At 34.1% G+C, this 19,746-nt stretch overlaps 1 protein-coding gene across 2 annotated transcripts in view; it reads left to right on the forward strand.

The window, feature by feature from the left end:
• LOC132796538 (neurobeachin-like) overlaps positions 1–19,746 on the forward strand; it is a 147,454-nt gene that overhangs the window by 41,907 nt on the left and 85,801 nt on the right. The window contains exon 3 of one of the 2 annotated variants that reach the window (XM_060807741.1): positions 7,894–7,920. The exons of the other annotated variant lie outside the window; for it this stretch is intronic. Coding sequence (XP_060663724.1) covers positions 7,894–7,905 — 12 coding nt within the window. The 3' untranslated portion in view covers positions 7,906–7,920. Of the gene's footprint in view, positions 1–7,893; positions 7,921–19,746 lie in introns of those variants that run through there. 2 annotated transcript variants of the gene reach the window in all.

Genomic DNA, 19,746 nt, shown 5'->3' on the forward strand with positions numbered 1-19,746 from the left:
TTACAAAGACCGAACATAACATTAATTTGCTTGGCATAGTTCAAGTTACAGTTTCCAGAGAAATTAATAGGCGATAACAAAAGTATGTCAAAAATAATAGAAGACAACAATCGTTAATATAAAAAATATACTAAAAGATTTTTAAATAACTAAAACTGAATATAACATTTATTTGTTCGGCTTACTTCCACTTGCAGTTTACAGAAAAATTAATAGTAGACAGCAAGTGCAACATTTAGTATATAAATATACTAAATGATGTGGATTTGAAGTTATTGAAACTGAATGTAACATTAATGTGCCTAGCATATTTCTAGTTACAGTTTTCAGAGCAATTAGTAAGAGGCAGCAAGTAAAACATATAGTATAAAAATATACTAATGAATAAATATACTAAAAGATTTTTGAACTACAAAAACTGAATATAACCTTCTAGTTACAGTTTGCAGAGAAATAAATAATAAGAAAAACCAAGTGAAATACATATATGGTATATATTATATAGAATATTAGAAGACCGTAAGTGCATTATATAGTATATAAATATACTAAAAGATTTTTAATTTGCCTTGCATATTTCTAGTTATAGTTTGTTACTTTTGATTGTTAGTGAATTCCAATTTTCTATTACTTTAAAAACTGGTTTAATAATCATCTGTTTACTCGTTTTTTGCTACTCAAAGAGGGACTTAATTAATTTACTGACTCTCAAGAAACTACTCACAAAAAAAAAAAAAAAAAACAACAGTTCAAAAACAAACTGTCAACAGAGTTTTTAGAAAACATTTCGAATCTATTAGAAAACATTTTGTATGCTTTTTAAGACGGTCAATTTATTGACGAACACATCTGGCGCTGGCACAAAGTTTGGACAACTTTGAACTGCCACAAAATGGGCGAAACAGTCGAAGCACCCTCGTTGCAAGAAGTGTGTGCAGCATATAAAATAGGCGGAACATGTTCTAAGTTATGTGAACTTCCATTTGAGTTTTGTGTATGTTTTCCTTGTGCTGCCAACAAAATTTTCCAAAAGGGGGCAAACGAAGTGCCCGAGAAGAGGGTGGCTTTTCATAGAGAGGGCGAGAGAGAGAGAGAGAGAGAGAGAGAGAGAGAGACAGAGTCTTTTGGTTTGGTTGATTTGAGGCTTCCTGCCTCTAACATTTCGTTTCGTTTCGTTTGTTTCTTATAAATTATTAAAAATGCCATGACTTTGGGCCATCAAGTTTGCCCAAAAACTTAGCTCGGCTTTAAAAGCCAAAAAAAGGGAAGTGATAGAGAGGTGGAGAGTGAAAGAGACGAGGCTTTCACTTAGACAATATTTTGGCAAACAAAAGGCAATATAGCTTTATTGAAACTTAACTGTTGTGTGGGGCATGCGACATGAACCTGTTGCTGTTCAAAAATTTCTTGTTTATTCTCCAAAAAAAAAAAAAAAAAACAATAACATTTTAAAGGTGTCTTTGTTGCATAAATATCAAATAGAATTTGTCAGCTCAAGAAAGTCGTTAAGCACAAGTCCCAAGAGAACCATTTACCTGTCACACACACACACACACACACACATACTTCTACAGTCATATCGAAATATTTGTTGGGTATTTATAAAATATGCATGCACTTACAAGTGTTGTGCGGACTACACAAGCAACGAGGCAACCCAACACAAGTTTCTGTTCCTTCAACATTTTAAATAACAAATTGCTGTTGAAACTTGTTTCAAGTTCTTCCAACTTCCTCGTTTCCTCCTCGTTTTCGTCCTTGTCTCCGTCTCCTCCCCATCCACTGCTTCCTTCCTGTTAGTTTCTATTTTGTTTTTTTTCTTTTTTAGTTTTTTTGGGCACAACCTAACGAAACTCATTAGGAATTCAAATGTAGTTGAGCTAGTAGTGGCCAGTGGACGACAACGACGACGATGACGATGACGTTGTGTCACTTTTACCTGCAGCATGTCAAATATGTATTGCAGTTGCTCTCTTCGAATACCCTGCACAATGAGAGATTACTTTGTGGGGTATATGTGTTAGTTCTGTCTTTGATAAAGTTTACTTTTAAAAATCAATAAATTTGGCAACTTCAAGCGAATTAGTTTAGTTACAGCGCAGTTTGTGTTTTGTAAATGAACTAGTTCATTGGTTAGCAATCTCAAATTGCATACAATTTGTGCATAATATTGATGCAGCTATTGAGCTAGTTCATTTAAGTTTGATATGAGCTCATCTGAACTAGCTCAACTGCTTTTTAAGTTGGAAAATAAAATATAATCAATGTTTAAGTTGAAGTTTCTTGGTTATGTTGAACTGGCTCATTTTAGTTTGATATAGGTTCATCTGAACTAGCTGAAATGGTTTTTAAATTGTAATTTCAATACATATGTTTGGAAATTGAAGTTCTTAACTCAATTGCCGTGTTTTTGCCCGTTGCCGTTTCTTGGTTCTAAGAAACTAGTTAATTTGAAAATATCTAGCATTTAAGACTGAGCTTATACTAAGTTCATGTGAACTAGTTCTAATACTCTTTATATGTATACTAGGGCGGGTCAATTTGTTCCTGTCCGTGTTTAACTCAAAAATTTCAATCTTTTTATTGGTTCTATTAAATTGGATGATTGTAGTGTAAATTCTAGCATTTACGACTGAGCATATATAAGTTCATCTGAACTAGTTCAACTACTCAATAAGATATTCGTTTGATATTGCAAGTTCCTAACTCAATTGAGTTGGTTTCATGCATTCAAGCTTCTTGATTTTATTGAACTGGTTTATTTCAGTTTGAATTCCAACACTTATGACGAAGTATATACTAAGTTCATCTGAACTAGTTCAACTATGTTTGATATTGCCAGTTCCTAACTCAATTGAGTTGGTTTCACGCATTTAAGCTTCTTGGTTTTATTAAACTGGTTTATTTCAGTTTAAATTCCAACCCTTAAGACGAAGTATATATTAAGTTCATTTGAACTAGTTCAACTATGTTTGATATTGCAAGTTCCCAACTCAATTGAGTTGGTTTCACGCATTCAAGCTTCTTGGTTTTATTAAACTGGTTTATTTCAGTTTAAATTCCAACCCTTAAGACGAAGTATATATTAAGTTCATTTGAACTAGTTCAACTATGTTTGATATTGCAAGTTCCTAACTCAATTGAGTTGGTTTCATCCGTTGCACGCGCGAAATTCTAGTGGCTCGCACACGTAGAGAACTACGAAATAGTTTGTGTGTGGCAATCAAGGAGCATATTGTGTTCATTCGTTAGCGATGAGTTTTTGTAATTAGTGAACCAGCTTACTGTTCATTTGAGCTAATTGCATTAAAAAGTTAACAACTTTTGGGCTTAACTGAAGTCATTTCATACACAATTGCTCGTCAGCTCCCTTTCTCTCTCTCTCTCTATCTCTCTCTTTTGCGCCATGGAAATGCTGAAAATTTGGAGAATTTTTTTGTTAATCCAAAGAATTTGAAGACTTTACGGAATGTTCTATTGCCCTGTCAGTGTCTGGCCAGAAGTGTTGGAAGAGCGAGAGAATCGGCAACAAATGCAAGGCAAATATTTTCGTGCATATTTGTCGCACAGTTATGAATACTTTACTCGCTTTTGTTTTGCTTTTTTTGGTGGGCAATCTCACCTTTAATCCAGCTGATACCTGACAGACGTGGCAAATAAAATATCAGTGCAATGCTGTTGAATTGAAATCACAAATTGCTAAAAAAAAAGCGAAGAATAGTTGCTTGCAACACACATTCGCAGCTTCAGCCTTAGCTTTGTTATTATCTTTGTCTTTTATGCTCTCACACCAAACAAAAAAAAAAAAAAAAGAAGCTGTGAAGCGTGGTTGCATAAAAGGAACCAGCAGCCAGCCGCTGGCAAAAGCCAAACAACTCGACAATGGACACCGCCCTTCCGTTGTCCGCTTGTCCGTCTGCGCTTCCTGCTGCTGCTATTGCAATGCTTTGGATTTTTCATAAACTTTATGCATTTTGTATACTCTTCGCCCAAACGGATGCAACGAACTAAACTCCCATCCATCCAGTTGCATCCAGTTGAAAGGAACCCTTCGACTGCTGCCCACTGTGAACCACTTGGAAATACTTTGAACCAAAAGCGCACTAAAATCGCTCAACGCATAGCTAACTAACCACAAAGCACAAATAAAACTGCAGCCATACATGAAGCTTAAAAATAGTTTATAGAAAGATACATACAAAACACACACACACATCAACATATAGAACACCACACAAACAAACAATATAGAGACAGATGTTGGCTGCACTGAGAGAAAAGTAGTAGGAATGATAAAAATGTGTAAGGTGTTAAAAATAACAATATATACAAAATATATATAGAGATTGTAGAGAGTTGGAGAAGAAGAAAGAAAGTTGAAAAAAATACTAATGTATTCTGTATGTTATATTTGGTATATTGATATAGTACTACATTCAAAATATAAGTATGAAAGTAAAAATACTAAAATGTACTTCATTAAAAATTTACCAAAACATAGATAATAAAAACAATAAAGAAAGAATTTCAGAAAAAATACTAAAATATACTGAATGCTATATTTGGTATATTAATACAGTTCTATATTCAAAATATTATTATATAACAACCTAATAATTAGAGTAAATTAAAGTAAAAAATACTAAAATATACTAATACAGTACTTCATTAAAAATATACCAAAACATAGATAGTAAAAACAATATCGAAAGAAGAAAAAAATACTAAAATATGCTGAATGCTATATTTGGTATATTAATACTGTTCTACATTCAAAATATAAGAATGAAAGTAAAAATACTAAAATATACTAATACAGTACTTCATTAAAAATATACCAAAACGTAGACAATAAAAACAATAAAGAAAGAATGTCAGGAAAAATACTAAAATATACTGAAAGCTATAATTGGTATATTAATACTGTTCTACATTCAAAATATAAGAATGAAAGTAAAAATACTAAAATATACTAATACAGTACTTCATTAAAAATATACCAAAACATAGATAATAAAAACAATATCGAAAGAATGTCAGAAAAAATACTAAAATATATATATAAAAAATACTAAAATATACTAATACAGTACTTCATTAAAAATATACCAAAACATAGATAATAAAAACAATAAATAAAGAATTTCAGAAAAAATACTAAAATATACTGAGTGCTATATTTGGTATATTAATACTGTTCTACATTCATACCATAAATAATAAAAACAATTAAGAAAGTATGTAAAATAAAATACTAAAATATATTGAAGCCCATATTTGGTATCTAAATATACTATAGTCTTCAAAATATACCAAATAAAAATTTAATGACTGTTGAGAGTTAGAGTTGGAGACTTTGAATTTTGTAAATAATAAAAACAATTAAGAAAGAAAGTAAGAAAATATACTAAAATATACCGAAAGCCATACATGGTATATTGATATAGTACTACATTGAAAATATACCATAGATAATACAAGTAATTAGGAAAGTGAGTAAGAAAAAATGCTAAAATAAAATTATGGCTTTATTTTATATATTGATATAGTACTTCGTTGAAAATATACCATAGAGTACAAAATATACCATAAACACTATAAACTATTTCTTGAATAATTTTCACCATTACTACCAAGCCGTTCTTAATATATAAACAACAATTTGAAGTCAACAAACAAGAAATGGCAACTATTCAAATTGATGGTTAAGTTACTCTGGAGAGAACTATTTTGTTTGCTCAAACGTATAATACTAACACAATAGAGAGTGCAAAGTAATTTCAACAATTTTCGTTGAATGTTAGACGACACAAATTGCACTAATTGTAAGCACATAACATACTAAGTATGTAAATACTGATTTCACAATGCAAACACTCGGAGCTGCAACAGAATTTAGCTCAGTTTAGTTTCAAAGTGAAAAGAAGCAGTTGGATCGATATGACGTTGATGTTGATGTTGATGATGATGGTGATATATGCAGCGAATGCCATAGAAACAATAGAAAACACACATCACAAAATAATGTCACAATATGCGAGTAAAAATTTATAATACTCTCTCTCTTTCTCTGTCTCTTTCTTGACTTATGATTATAATCTTTAATTGAAAAAAGCAAAGCTAAAATTTCCGTTTTGCTGTCAGGGCTTCGCTCCCCATCGACGGACCACTTGAAAAATTACAATAAGAATACATATTTGCACTGTGTAGTTGTGGTTTTTGGGTATTTTATGTGGTTCTGGGAATTGTCAATACGGAAATCGTATAAGGGAATTTTTGGGTTCGCTTCGGTTTGGATATGGATGTGGGTTTTTCTTTTGTGTATGTATAAAAATCAAAGTTTTCCAACCAACTTTTGCCCGAGTATGTGTGTGTGTGTGTGTGTAAAACTGTTGCCGTTAGTTTACAACACTTATTGCTTGCATTGTTGCGGCCTGTTGTTTTTGTTGTCATCGTCGTAGTTGTTGTTGCCATTGCCGTTGCCGTTGGCTCTTGCCATTGTTTGTTGTACTATTGGAGAATGTTCAATATACTCGGCATACTCCAACAACAGAGAGTTGCTGCTGTCGTGCTGCCTTGTTGCCCTTGGCACTGCTCAAAAGCGGGCAGCAGCAGGAAGTGGAAGTGTGTAAAGAGAAAGCGAGAGAGTGCAAGGCATATGGCTATGAATGAATAAGGATAAGAAGCAGCAGCATGAATACCCCGAGAGCTGCAGCAACATATTTTCAATTACATTGCCACAACTTATGCACTTCGCTTCGTTTCGTTTCGCTCCACTCTTTCTCCATGCGTTGCATAACAATAACCATAAGCAGTCGCAAGCCAAACGAAATGAATATCTTGCAGTTATTTGCATCTAATTCAAAAGTGAGAATTACTCGTATTCGCACTCGCACTTCAAATATGCCAACGATTCAAAGTAACAATTGCTGGGCATACATACAATATATCAAGTGTTCGTTGAATGTGTCAAGTTGTGTGCCTAAGCAAACTATTTAACTTAACTTTCTGCCTGTGCAATAAATAATTGCAAAATTTGTTACTTTTCTCTCCTTCCTATGTGGCATCTGTTCGCTGTCCAGATGTTGTCAAGTGCGCTCTTTGCCAAATGCCTTCGAGTGGCATTCAAATGGTCGACGCATTGCTCTACACATCATTCGGAAGGGCATTAATGTTCTATTGATAAGATTTATTGCACACAATTTTAAATGCATTTGTGTAATGAATGCACAATATTCGAGTGCTTAGCTAAATCATTTTGAGCAACATTTAGCAAAAAGTTGCTGTTGAAAGTGCTGCTTAAAAAACAGAAATTTGAAAAGATTTTTGCAAATTTTAGTGCAAGATTTATTATAACGTATACTTTATTCTTTATATATAAACTTACGTTTTTAAAAGTTAAAGTTTAAAGTTTAAAAGTTACGTATACTTAATATGATACACAGTTATAATCTTCATCTGTTGATACACACAAACTTATGTATACTTAATTTGTTATTTTAAATTTACGTATACTTAATTTCATATATATAGAGTTACATATTATTTTGATATATGTAAGCTTACGTATACCTTATTTGTTATATTTATGTTTGTTTAATTTCTTATGAATAAACTTACGTATACTTAATGTCATATTTATAAACTTAAGTATATCCCTTTTATTTTTAGCTTACGTATACTTCATATTATATATGTAATCTTAAGTATACATAATTTGATGTATGAGCACCTACGTATACTTAATTTGACATTCTTAAATATTCTAAAATTTAAGAAAAAAATACCTTGGAATATTTAACGAACGCAAATTTTCGATGCACTTTATGTATTTAATATATTTGATATTGCCTTACTAATATAATATTATTCTACATTCTCTTTTCATTTTAGGTAAGTTCTTGATCGCTTATTTGTCTCTCAACATTTTGTGTTACCGTAAGTTAAATATGAAAATAATTATATACAAGTGTTTATCAGATTCAGTACGAAACAAAAATACATTTTAGAGGGCGCAACCTTAACCCAAATGATTTGAGTAATTATATAAACAAAAGTGACGGGGCAGCAAATGTAATAAAGTCAAATGAAAATCAATATGTTGCCGCGTTCCCAATTAGATGTCAAACACACACACACACACAGCTTACGAGTAGCGTGTACAACACGTCGTATACGCGACGCGCGATGTAGGTTAGTCCTAAAAGTATGCAACACATTTTCGTTTGAGGCAACTGTTGCAAAAGGCGACAGCGCGCGCAATCAGTGAGGAATTCCAGTAGTGTGGCAAGCTGGAGAGGGGAGAGGAAGAGAGGGTAAGGGAGGGGAAAAGACTGGCGAAATGAGTTTTCGGTACATGGGGGAAAATAGTAGGGCTCAAACTGCGAGTTGGCTGGGAAAAAGTGAAATTAGCCCAAAACTGCACTGAAAAGGTGCAAAAGTGACGACGAGTGTGTGGCTACGAAAGGGGAGTGAGTGACTGGGAAGGGGGGAAGTGGAAGTGGAAGGGGGGTCACGGCTGTTGCACATTTGCCACATGCAATTTCATCATGGGGAATGTAACGGCACTTGGCTGGCTCCATTGTGTTTGCCATTGAACACGCACATTGGCCAAGTGTAACTTCTACTTCTCTCTATGTTCGTGTGTGTGTGTGTTGTGGGTGTCTGTGTGCAAGCGTCTGTAAGTGAGTTTATTGTTCACACACACACACACACACAGAGCTCTCGACATGTGCTGCAAATGGGCGAATGAGCGTCCATTGTTGTTGTAATTGTTGCAATCGAGCCTTGTTGAACAAAAGGCGCACACAAAACGCACAAACACGCACACACACAAATACACTATCTAACACACACACACACACACACTCTTGCTAGCTAATGTGAAGCATATGGTCACGCCAGCTTCATTGCATTAAATTCCTAACGAACACACACACACACACACAAAATGAACTCAACTCCAGCAACTTTTGCCACTCGAACATTAAGCTCTACTCTGCTCTTCTCTGGCATCGTCATCATACTTTCACATTTCACATTTCCACTGCAAAATTCTCCAAAATCAATTAAACGTCAAAAATGGTTGAGCCAAAGAACCAAAAATTGCCAAGAAAAAACATAAAATTCCTCTGGCAAAGCATTAGACGTTTTGGTCTTCTCGTTTGTGGTCTGATTTTTTTTTGGGGAAATACACTTTGCTTTGTCTGCTGTCTAATAAGATTTGTGTGCGAAATTCTGAAATCGATGCGAGGTTTCATAAATTAGTTTCCGAGCTTAGGTGGTCTTTACTTCAGAAGAAACAACAATAGCAAAGTTTCTCTGAAAATGAAAAACTCATTTTCTTATGCTAATCGGCATAAATTAAGTTTAGTTATAACGAACGAATAAAAATGTTTTCGAATAAGTAGATTTTCTCTTTTCGAGTTATTTCGATATTATTTTAATAAATATATCTGTTTTATTATCAAGATTTTTTGACCCTCGTAAAGTCAATTATGATTTAAACTTTTTTTTTGAACTTAAGGAAAATCAAAGAAAACAATTAAAAAAGCTGCATTCGAGTATGCTCGACTGTGGGATATCCGCTATCCATTTTGAATAAAGTATACTAAATAATATACCCCTAAAATACCAAAAATATACCAATGCCTCCCGGTACCTAGTTTAAGCTAAAGCAAAACAGTGCGTTTTTGTTCTTGAAATATACTAAATATATAAAATACCACAAAATACTAACAATATACCAAATTCCACATTTGATGTGTCGATGAAGCTCTAACAAATATACTGCAAAAATTCTAAAATATACCGTTGGCCATATTTGGTATATCGTTGAAGTACAATATTTAAAAGTATACCACAAAATACTAACAAAATACCAAAATTCCACATTTGATGTGTCTATGAAGCTCTAACAAATATACTGCAAAAATTCTAAAATTTACCGACAACCATATTTGGTATATCGTTGAAGTACTATATTTAAAAAAATACCACAAAATACTAACAATATACCAAATTCCACATTTGATGTGTCGATGAAGCTCTAACAAATATACTGCACAAATTCTAAAATATACCGACAAACATATTTAGTATATCTTTGAAGTACTATATTTGAAAATATACCACAAAATACTAACAATATACCAAGATTCCTCTTTTGATGTGTCGATGAAGCTCTAAAAATATACTGCAAAAATTCTAAAATATACCGACAACCATATTATGTATATTTGAAAATATACCATAGAGGTCAAAAATATACCAGATTATCAGCTAAAGCAGAATTTTTGGGCAGTTGTTATGAACTTGGTTTAGAAATTTCTAGAATATCAAACCAAAAATTTGAGCAAATTTTTTTGTAATTAAATATGTTGTTGAATTGCTGTGGACTTTAAAATAACCTTAAGGTTATTTCTACACTGAATTGCAACCAATAAATGTTGGAAGTGAAAGAAAAAAAACGATGCCAAATTCTTCTTTCTGTTTACTACCTTCTACTATATATTTTTTTTTGGGTGTATGTAACATAGAACATGTGTATTTGAAACCCATTAGAAAATTGAAAAGCTTTCGTGCAGAAATGACAAATACACTCACATGCATTCATATGCATTCACACACGCACGCACACACACACACACACACACACACAGACACACACTCGAATACACATGAATACGCGAACGCTTTGCAATTCAGCTGAATAACTATGCGGTGCATTTGGCTCAGAGAGAGCGAGAGAGAGATAGAGATAGAGAAAGAAGGAACTCAGCAGCTTGTTTGGGTCTCAAGAACGGTTAGCGAGTGTTTTTTTCGAGTGCTCGCATGCCAGTAAACAAATTGCATAGTGTGTGTGAGCCAACAGACAGAGAGAGAGAGAGAGAGAGAGAGAGAGAAAGAGAGTGTGAGAGAATAGCAAATAGAAAAATGAGGTCAATAACAGGTAGATTATCAAATAAGCATTAGGCAAAGGCAAGGATTAGGTGGTTAGGTGGCGAAACTAAGGGCAAAAGCATATTGCTCTTCAGTCTGTACGAGTAGCTCACACGAACACGAACACGAACACAAACACTCACACACACACACACACACTCATTTAGTCTCGTAGATTGACAGCGACGAAGCGCTGACGTCTTGAGCATGCCTACAAAATGTGGAATTGTGGCACAACCCAAGCAAGCAAGCGAGTGTGTGTGTGTGTGTGTGTGTGGATATTTAGGCAAGTGGCCCGGCAGCATGCGTGAAGGTCAATTTATCGCCTAATGACGACGAACAATGACAAGCGTGGGGCAACCATTGAGTGGGGCAACCTCGTCTCCTTTCCCTCCATCCTCCATCCTCCATCCTCCATGTTGAATTGCTTCTTCAAGAATTGAGATTTCGATTGAGATTGGACGCTCGATTCTGGTTTCTGTGGTCTCCTCATTCTCCTCATTCTCCCTTCCCCATTTGGGGCTATTTGGACTCAAATTTTGCGCACATTTAGCCTGATTTATCTGCCTAATACGCAGCCTAGACTCGGTTCCGGTCTTGCAAATGCAATTACACTCTCGAAATTTGATAAGCTCTGCTCTCTGGCTCAATTCACGCTGAAAGCGAACGCAATTCATTATGTTTGCAAAATAACGCGCTCTATAAACAGAGTGAAGAGGGGAAATATTCTAAAATATGTGAATTTATAAATGTATTCCTTATTTATATCTGAATCTTTTTTAGAAACATAAAATTATTTTCATTCATGAGCATGTTTACTCTACTTTGTGAGTGTGTTTGTGTTGCTTTATTTGTTTAAGGAAAATAATCATTTTGAAATATAAGTATTCATGAGTGTATTCGCTTGGGTATGTGAGTGTTTTTATTTTGTATTTATTTATTGCATATTTATACCCGTTACCCATAGGGTAGAAGAGTTTTATAACTTTGTATTCACTATATCGGTATTTTTAGTATTTTTGTAGTATATCGATTCAGTATATTTTAAGAATATGGTTGACAATCTGGTATATTTTGCATGTAGTACTATCAATAGCAATATACCATATTTATTATATCGGTATTTTTAGTATTTTTGCAGTATATCGATTCAGTATATTTTACGAATATAGTTGACAATCCGGTATATTTTGTACTATATGGTATATTTTAGTACTATCAATAACAATATACCATACTTACTATATCGGTATTTTTTTTATTATTTTTGCAGTATATCGATTCGGTATATTTTTAAAATATGGTTGACAATCTGGTATATTTTGTACTATATGGTATATTTTGCATGTAGTACTATCAATAGCAATATACCATACTTACTATATCGGTATTTTTATTATTTTTGCAGTATATTTTAAGAATATGGTTGACAATCTGGTATATTTTGTACTATATGGTATATTTTGCATGTAGTACTATCAATAGCAATATACCATATTTATTATATCGGTATTTTTAGTAATTTTGCAGTATATCGATTCAGTATATTTTAAGAACATGGTTGACAATCTGGTATATTTTGTACTTTATGGTATATTTAAAACGTAGTAGTATTTTGATATACCAAATATAGCCAAGTAGCAACACTCTTTCTATTCACTACGAACTTTCCTACTTTACTACTTGGTATTTCATTTCGAGACTCAATGATGGTAATATTTAGCAGTATTATACCGCGTATGCTTTGTACTTGGTCAAATAATCCGTAAAATGAATGTGTTATTTGCCGCACTCGCATTCAGTTGATTCATTTGGCTAACTCGGCTTCGCATTCGCATTCGCATTCACAAAAGCGAAACAAAGAGCACAGAACAACTGCAATGCGTCGAGAAGTAAATAAACAGTCAACTGACCATTCACTTAGGGCTCAACTCTGACACGCTGTGTGCACTCGTCTGCGAATGAGTGTGTGTGTGAGTGTGTGTGTGTGTGAGTGTACTCGTTGTGTGTGCCCCAGACATAACCATAACCAAGTTAGCAACATCCTTGTTCCGGTTATAGAAATGCGTTTAAGCATCAGTTGCTATGGAATTTGGCTTGTTCTTCACCCCTTTTAGCTTGTTTGTTGTTTCTGTATTTTCTTGGCTTTTTTTTTTTTGTGTAGCTTTTTGTTTTTGGCACGACTATTTCGTTTGCTTTTTATGACTGTTGGGCAGCTTGACTTTAGTGGCAAGCACCTGACCAGGACCAGCAAGATGAAGCTGAAGATGGAGTCAAGTCGGAAGCCAGAAGTCCTGGCCTGCCCAAAAACAAATACCGTAAACTGACAGAATAAACAAGAGAGCGAAAGAGAAAGAGAGAGAGAGAGAGAGTGTGAGATCGAAAGAGATGGCAATAGGAAGAGATGTTTGGGGGGACAGAAAACAAAAAAAATAGAGAAAAAGAAAACTTATTGCTTGGCAAAGCGTGAAATGTTTACGAGCGAGTGACGATGTCGACTCAAGAGGCAGACTCGTAAAAAGATTTGTGTGTCTTACACTCACTGCTGGTGTGTGCATGTGTGTGTGTGTGTTGGTCTAGCACAAATCTTATCCTCTTTACTAGCCACCTCACTCTCTCGCGTTCTCTCTCTCTCTCTTTCCAACTCGACATCTTACTCGACTCGACTTGACTCGACTGTGTGCACAATTGTAAAGAAAATGTTATTAAGGATTTTCTATTATATAACAAAAAGGCACACTAAAGACACACTCACACACACCCACACACATACACATATGAGGGAGATGAGAGACAGAGGCGCACTTTATTTTCGGTGTGAGTCGCATTAAACACTTGACACAAACACACAGTTTTGTCGCGCTGCACTGTGCGACAAAATGGGGCAAAGTTTCTCAAGAAATCAACACAAAAAATATTTGGAATAATATAATATATATCACCTCAATTTAAGCAAAGATTTTTCAAAGAAACTTTCAACAAAATAATGATTATAAAATTTAATTGATTTTAGTAGAATATTTTAAGAATTGAATAGATTTCGAAAGCTGTATTTTTGATCCTTTTGGTTGTTATGAGTTTGTTCGATCAAACTCTGTTCGATATCATTTTGCATCGATGTTTACCATAATTATGCTAGTAACATTTACAAATCTCTGTACATAAGCGATAGTTTATTCAATCACTCTATTAAAAGCCAGTTGAATGCGGAACTCTTGAACGAAAGCAACACTAATAAAATAAAAATATAATCGAGATACATTTAATCAAAGCTATTTTTCTGTTTATCTAGAAAGAGGAAAAACTCTAGAGAAGAAATGAATATTACGCGTTTTGAAATGTCTTTTCCTTCTGTTTTATTCAGTTTATCGATCAAGACTTAGCGCTTTGCTTTAACTTGTATGGTCAGAAGTAGAGAGATGGGAGAGCATAAGTTAGATTACTCCAAAAAGTTTGATTTTCTGTGGTCTAAAATTGATTCATTTTTTCTCGATTTGATATTAAATGTGCATTATGATTTGATAGAATTTTTGTTGAATTTTTTCATATTTGTTTATAAAAAACCTTGCTCTTTAAATGATGCTCACAAAATTGGCCTTTACATGTAAACATTTTGTTGATTATTACTTTAACAAAATGAATATATTTTTAACTATTTAGATTGTTGATTTGCCTCAGTGCATTGTCCACTTGACTGTATTTTCACTAGTCTCTCGAGAAGCCTAGAGAATTATATATGTATATTTGTACATTCGTAGATGGCGACTGCATAATCGTATATACATATTTTTAATTGTGCAGTTTCCTGTTTCCTAGCATCATCTTTAAGTCGTCAGATTTTGCCTGTAATATTTTCTTTTTATTTGGCATCAACTTGCGCGGGTCTGAGACAAGTCGATGACGCGTCTCATGTCTATAAGTGCTGTTGTCTGTATGTGTTAGTGGGTGTGTATGTGTGTGTGTGTGTGTGTGTGTGTGTGTGTGTGTGTGTATATTTATGCTCAAGGCTCAGCTGTAAACATTAGTCAACTGAACCCAAAATGAGCGACCAACAAAAGCAGCGCCATTGCAATGAATGAATGAGCAAAGCGAGTGCATGGGTGTGAGTGTGAGTGTGGGTGTGAGTGTGGGTGCCTGAGTGAATGAATAAATGACTGGCTGGTTGACTGAACGTCGCGACAAGATCGCCATGGCTGCCGGCGACAGCCCAAAAGCAGCAGGCGAACAGAAGCAGCAGCAGCAGCAACAACAACAAAGCGAAGGAGCCAAAGGCAATGCAAACTGAGAATGAAGACGGAAGATGAGCATGGACAAGAGGCAAAGAGGCAAAGGGGCAAAGGGGAGGAAGAGACTGGGGGCAGAGTTGGCTGCGCTTGAATGCACTTTTCTTTGCGTGCATCTAGAAGCAAATGCGAGCAAAATGCGCTTGAATAAGCGTTACGTGTATTTGCCTCTGTCTATGAGTGTGAGTATGGCTGTGTGTGTGTGTGTGTGTCTGAGTGTTAGCTTGTGTGTGTGTATGTGAGAGTGTGTGTCTGCCATGCACAGTGGTCTGTACACTCGAAAGTGCTCGAAAATTCCTAGAATGCCGAATACTTCATTTACTCCTGCTTAATATTTGTTGTTTTAATGAGTATTGAAATGAAGGTGATATGCAAAAATATTTCGTATTTAATGATACATTTAATATAATATTCAAATGATTATACAAATATGGGATATGTTGTGAAAAAAACATTTACCAAAAAACTTTTTAAGCCTCTGGCTCCATTTCATGGAGATAAGAAGTTGTATTTGATTATTTTTCCAATAAAATATGCTGCCTTTTCTTTCACTCCACTTCCGAATTTCAATATACAGTCCACTTCAAACCGAATAATATCATTTTTTTTTTATTTGTATTGCTTTTGATTATACCTAAAAATTAACAAAAAACATATAAAACATGTATTTCATTGTAAAATAAAAAAAGTTCCTACCAAAAATCAATCTTAGATATAAATTAAGCTCTTTACTGTCAAAATAACTATTTTAGTATGTAATTCAGTGGAAAAAAAAGCATATGAAAAATTTGAAAATTATGAAAGATATTTAATATTTTATTGTATATTAAATTTGAAGTTGAACTTGCTTTCTTCAGCTGTTGTTGCTCTGATTCACAAAGATAATATTTCTAAAAGCGAAGCCTTATTCTTATTGTTCTTGCCTCGTTCTCTTGCCTTAAAGATGTGACGCTCAAGATATGAGAGTGAAATTTGTCCACAGTGACATTGCAATGCTAGAGATAGAGATAGAGCATCTCTCTTTCTCTCTGCAGCTGCAGCGAGCAGCTTGTTATAAACATGTTTATATTGCGTTTTGTAATGCTGTCGCTGTTGCTGTTGCCATTGCTGTTGCAGCTGGCTTTGACTTGAACAATGTCAGCCATTTTGCTGCTTTTGTGGCGCCCCAAAGTATGCAACACAAAATGAAAGAGTGAGAGAGAACAGGCGGAGGAACTAGGACAGGCATAAGTACAGGGTATGGAAAAAGAATCGCATTGAGGTTGTGCAATTGCATGTAAGTGCGTTCGCGTTTGCATTTAATGCGAAGGCGTTGAGACACAGTCCTCGGTCCTTGGTCCTCTTCGTTGATTTACGTGCGCGCATTACGCATACGCCGCATCGGCCCGAGCGCACACTTTAATTGATTATTTATCTTGCGGTTGTGCGCTAAAAGTTTATGGCGCACTAGCAGCAAGCACACACACACACACACACACACTTGGCAATCTCTCTCTGGTTTCGGGCAAATTGGTGTGCCGTGATTGAAAACCGAAACCGCAAGCAAAGTCGGGTTGTCCTTGCAGCTGCTGCTGCTGCAACTGGAAGCCAACACAGCTCTGTGGAGGAGCCCACAACTAAATTGCTTTCGAGTGTTGTTTGTTGTGCTTGGAGATTTACTGCCTTGTTGGCTTTTCCATTTAATTTCTTTTCACATTAGACACGCGCTTGAGTATGTGTGTGTGTGTGTGTGTGTGTGTGTGGTTTTCTTTCTCTTGCTCTCTCCCTTTTTCTAGTTTTGGTTGACAAAAGGCAAACTGTAACCGCAGTGACATTTTAAATGTTACTTAATGGTCATCCGCAAAGCTCATTATTATTATAGAGCTCGGGGGTCCGTTTTATGTGCCTGATTTATACGCTTTCAATTTATGGAGCAAACTTCTTTCGACTCACTTTATTTATATGTCTTACATGAGCATCGTCATCGATTAGTTGCAATTGTCGTGCAATCAAATTAGCGAGAGTAAAGTCAACTTTGCTTTTGACAACGTTTCTCCCTTGTGGCTTTGTCAACTCTCGCTGTCAACTCTCCTCTCCAGAGAGAGAGAGAGAGAGAGAGAGAGAGTAAGAAATGAGAATGAGAATGAACTAATTTGATATGTGTGTCACGTAGTTTGCAATCGCGTGGGGAGCACACAATTTAAATGAAGATTAAATTATTATTTAAGCAAAAGACAGCTGGGTGACAGGCAAATGTAAATGCCTTAAAATGCTTGCGATAAACATTCTCACACATTTGGCTGGCAAAAGTTTTAATCAATTTTCTGTGGCTAACAAATCAACAAATCGTTTTAATCTGTTTACTAAGAAATGTGCGTCACACACTTTGCCAAATGGATTAACGCATTGTCGTTTCGTTTTCTTGCATAATTTGAAATATTATTTGTGGGCAATTAAATTGAATTTCAATTGTTTGTTGAAATTATTGTATAACTGCTTATATTATCATTATTATTAATTTAGATTCAACACGCTTTTTAGCGCAAAGTTTTGCAAACTACAAAACAGCGAGCTTGAGTACTTGTTATGCTTTACTTATCAGCAGGCATCTACAACTCATTGAGAACTATCTTTAGCTGGAACTTTAGCTGCAACTTAACTTCTTTCTCTTTTTATTTATACCCGTTATCTAGAGGATGAAAGGGTATTATAACTTTATGCCGGAAGGAAATGTATAAAACAGGCAGAAGAAATAATTTGATTTGGTAGAAAAATTGCTAGTGCAGTCGGGTTTGAATTTTGGTATATTTTTAATGTTTGTCAATATAATAATATATCAAATCTGCAATTCAGTGTATTTCACTATGCTTTTCGGTATAAATTATATGGTATGTGGTTAGGTATATGGTATATCATATATACATTTTAGAATATTTTAGTATTTTTTGGTATATTAAAATTATAAATTCACAAGGATAAATACATTTCAATATATTGCAGTATTATTTTCGGTATATGTACATAGTATTGATATACATATGTTATGTGACATGTACACACATATATGGTATATCAAATATACATTTCGGTATTTTTTCCTGTGTACATTTTAATTTGTGTATATATAGTATGTATATATGGTATGTGGATAAACATATATGATATAACAAATATGCATTTCTGTATATTTTAGTATTTTTTTCGGTATACATACATATTAATTGTAGTTGTATTGATATACATATGGTATGTGGATAATAATTTGATATAATTGTTATATCAACAATTTACATTTATCTGTATTCAGTATTTTTTCGGTCTATTAATTTAGTATATTTAAATGATAATCTTAAATCGATTTGTATTTGTTGTCACATATACATTTGAGTATATTTTCGGTATATCATTTTGGTATATTGAAAATGATAATTTCATATGGATGTATATATGGTATATAAAATATACATTTCATTTCATTAAACTGATAATCTATATAGTATATCAAATATACAATTCAGTATTATTTGGTATATTAACTTGGTATATTGAAATGACAATTTCACATGTTTGTATATATGGTATATAAAATATACATTTCATTGTATTTTAGTATTTTTTCGGTATATTATTTTGGTATATTAAAATGATAATTTCATATGGATGTATATGGTATATAAAATATACATTTCATTGCATTGTAGTATTTTTTTCGGTATATTATTTTGGTATATTAAAATGATAGTTTCATATGGATGTATATATGGTATATAAAATATACATTTTATTACATTTCAGTATATTTTTGGTAGATAAAATATACATTTCATTTCATTTCAGTATATCAAATATACAATTCAGTATTTTTTGGGTATATTAACTTGGTACATTAAAATGACAATTTCATATGGATGTATATATGGTATATAAAATATACATTTCATTTCATTTCAGTATATCAAATATACAATTCAGTATTTTTCAGTATATTAACTTGCTATATTCAAATTGTAATACCGCACTGCTTTAATTGAAAATGAGTAGCGGGTAAATCACAGTCCAACACACTTGACTGTAACTTTCTTACTTGTTTTTTTTTTGTTGTCTCTCTTCTTATCTCTGTGTCTCTTTAGTTTCTTTGCCTGGTGGCTGCCTCTTCGAAGTGTCGTGCAAATTTCTGCTATCGTGCTGGGCCAAGAAGTTTTTCTCAGGCTATCACATTTATCACTAGTTTAAGCGTTAACTCAGCCAGCACCTTGTCAGCAGGTTGCAGGCGAAATTTCATCCCCCACCGCTTTTGATTGCCAACAGCTGTTGAGCGTTTGGCCGCGAAGTCGTTGTCGCTGCCTGTTTAAAATGAACCCAAAGGAGAAAGAGAAAGAGAGAGAAAATGGAAAGAGATGAATAAGGGCAGCCGCGAAAGTAAATAATTAAAAAAGTTACACAAATTACCAAGGGGTTTGTTGTTGTAGGTGTTCTGCCCAGCCATGCGCCACGCCCCCTTGCCAACTAAAACCCTATACACATTATGTGTTTGTGGCCCCCT

This window comes from Drosophila nasuta, chromosome X, assembly GCF_023558535.2.
Source record: "Drosophila nasuta strain 15112-1781.00 chromosome X, ASM2355853v1, whole genome shotgun sequence".
Taxonomy (NCBI): Eukaryota; Metazoa; Arthropoda; class Insecta; order Diptera; family Drosophilidae; genus Drosophila; species Drosophila nasuta.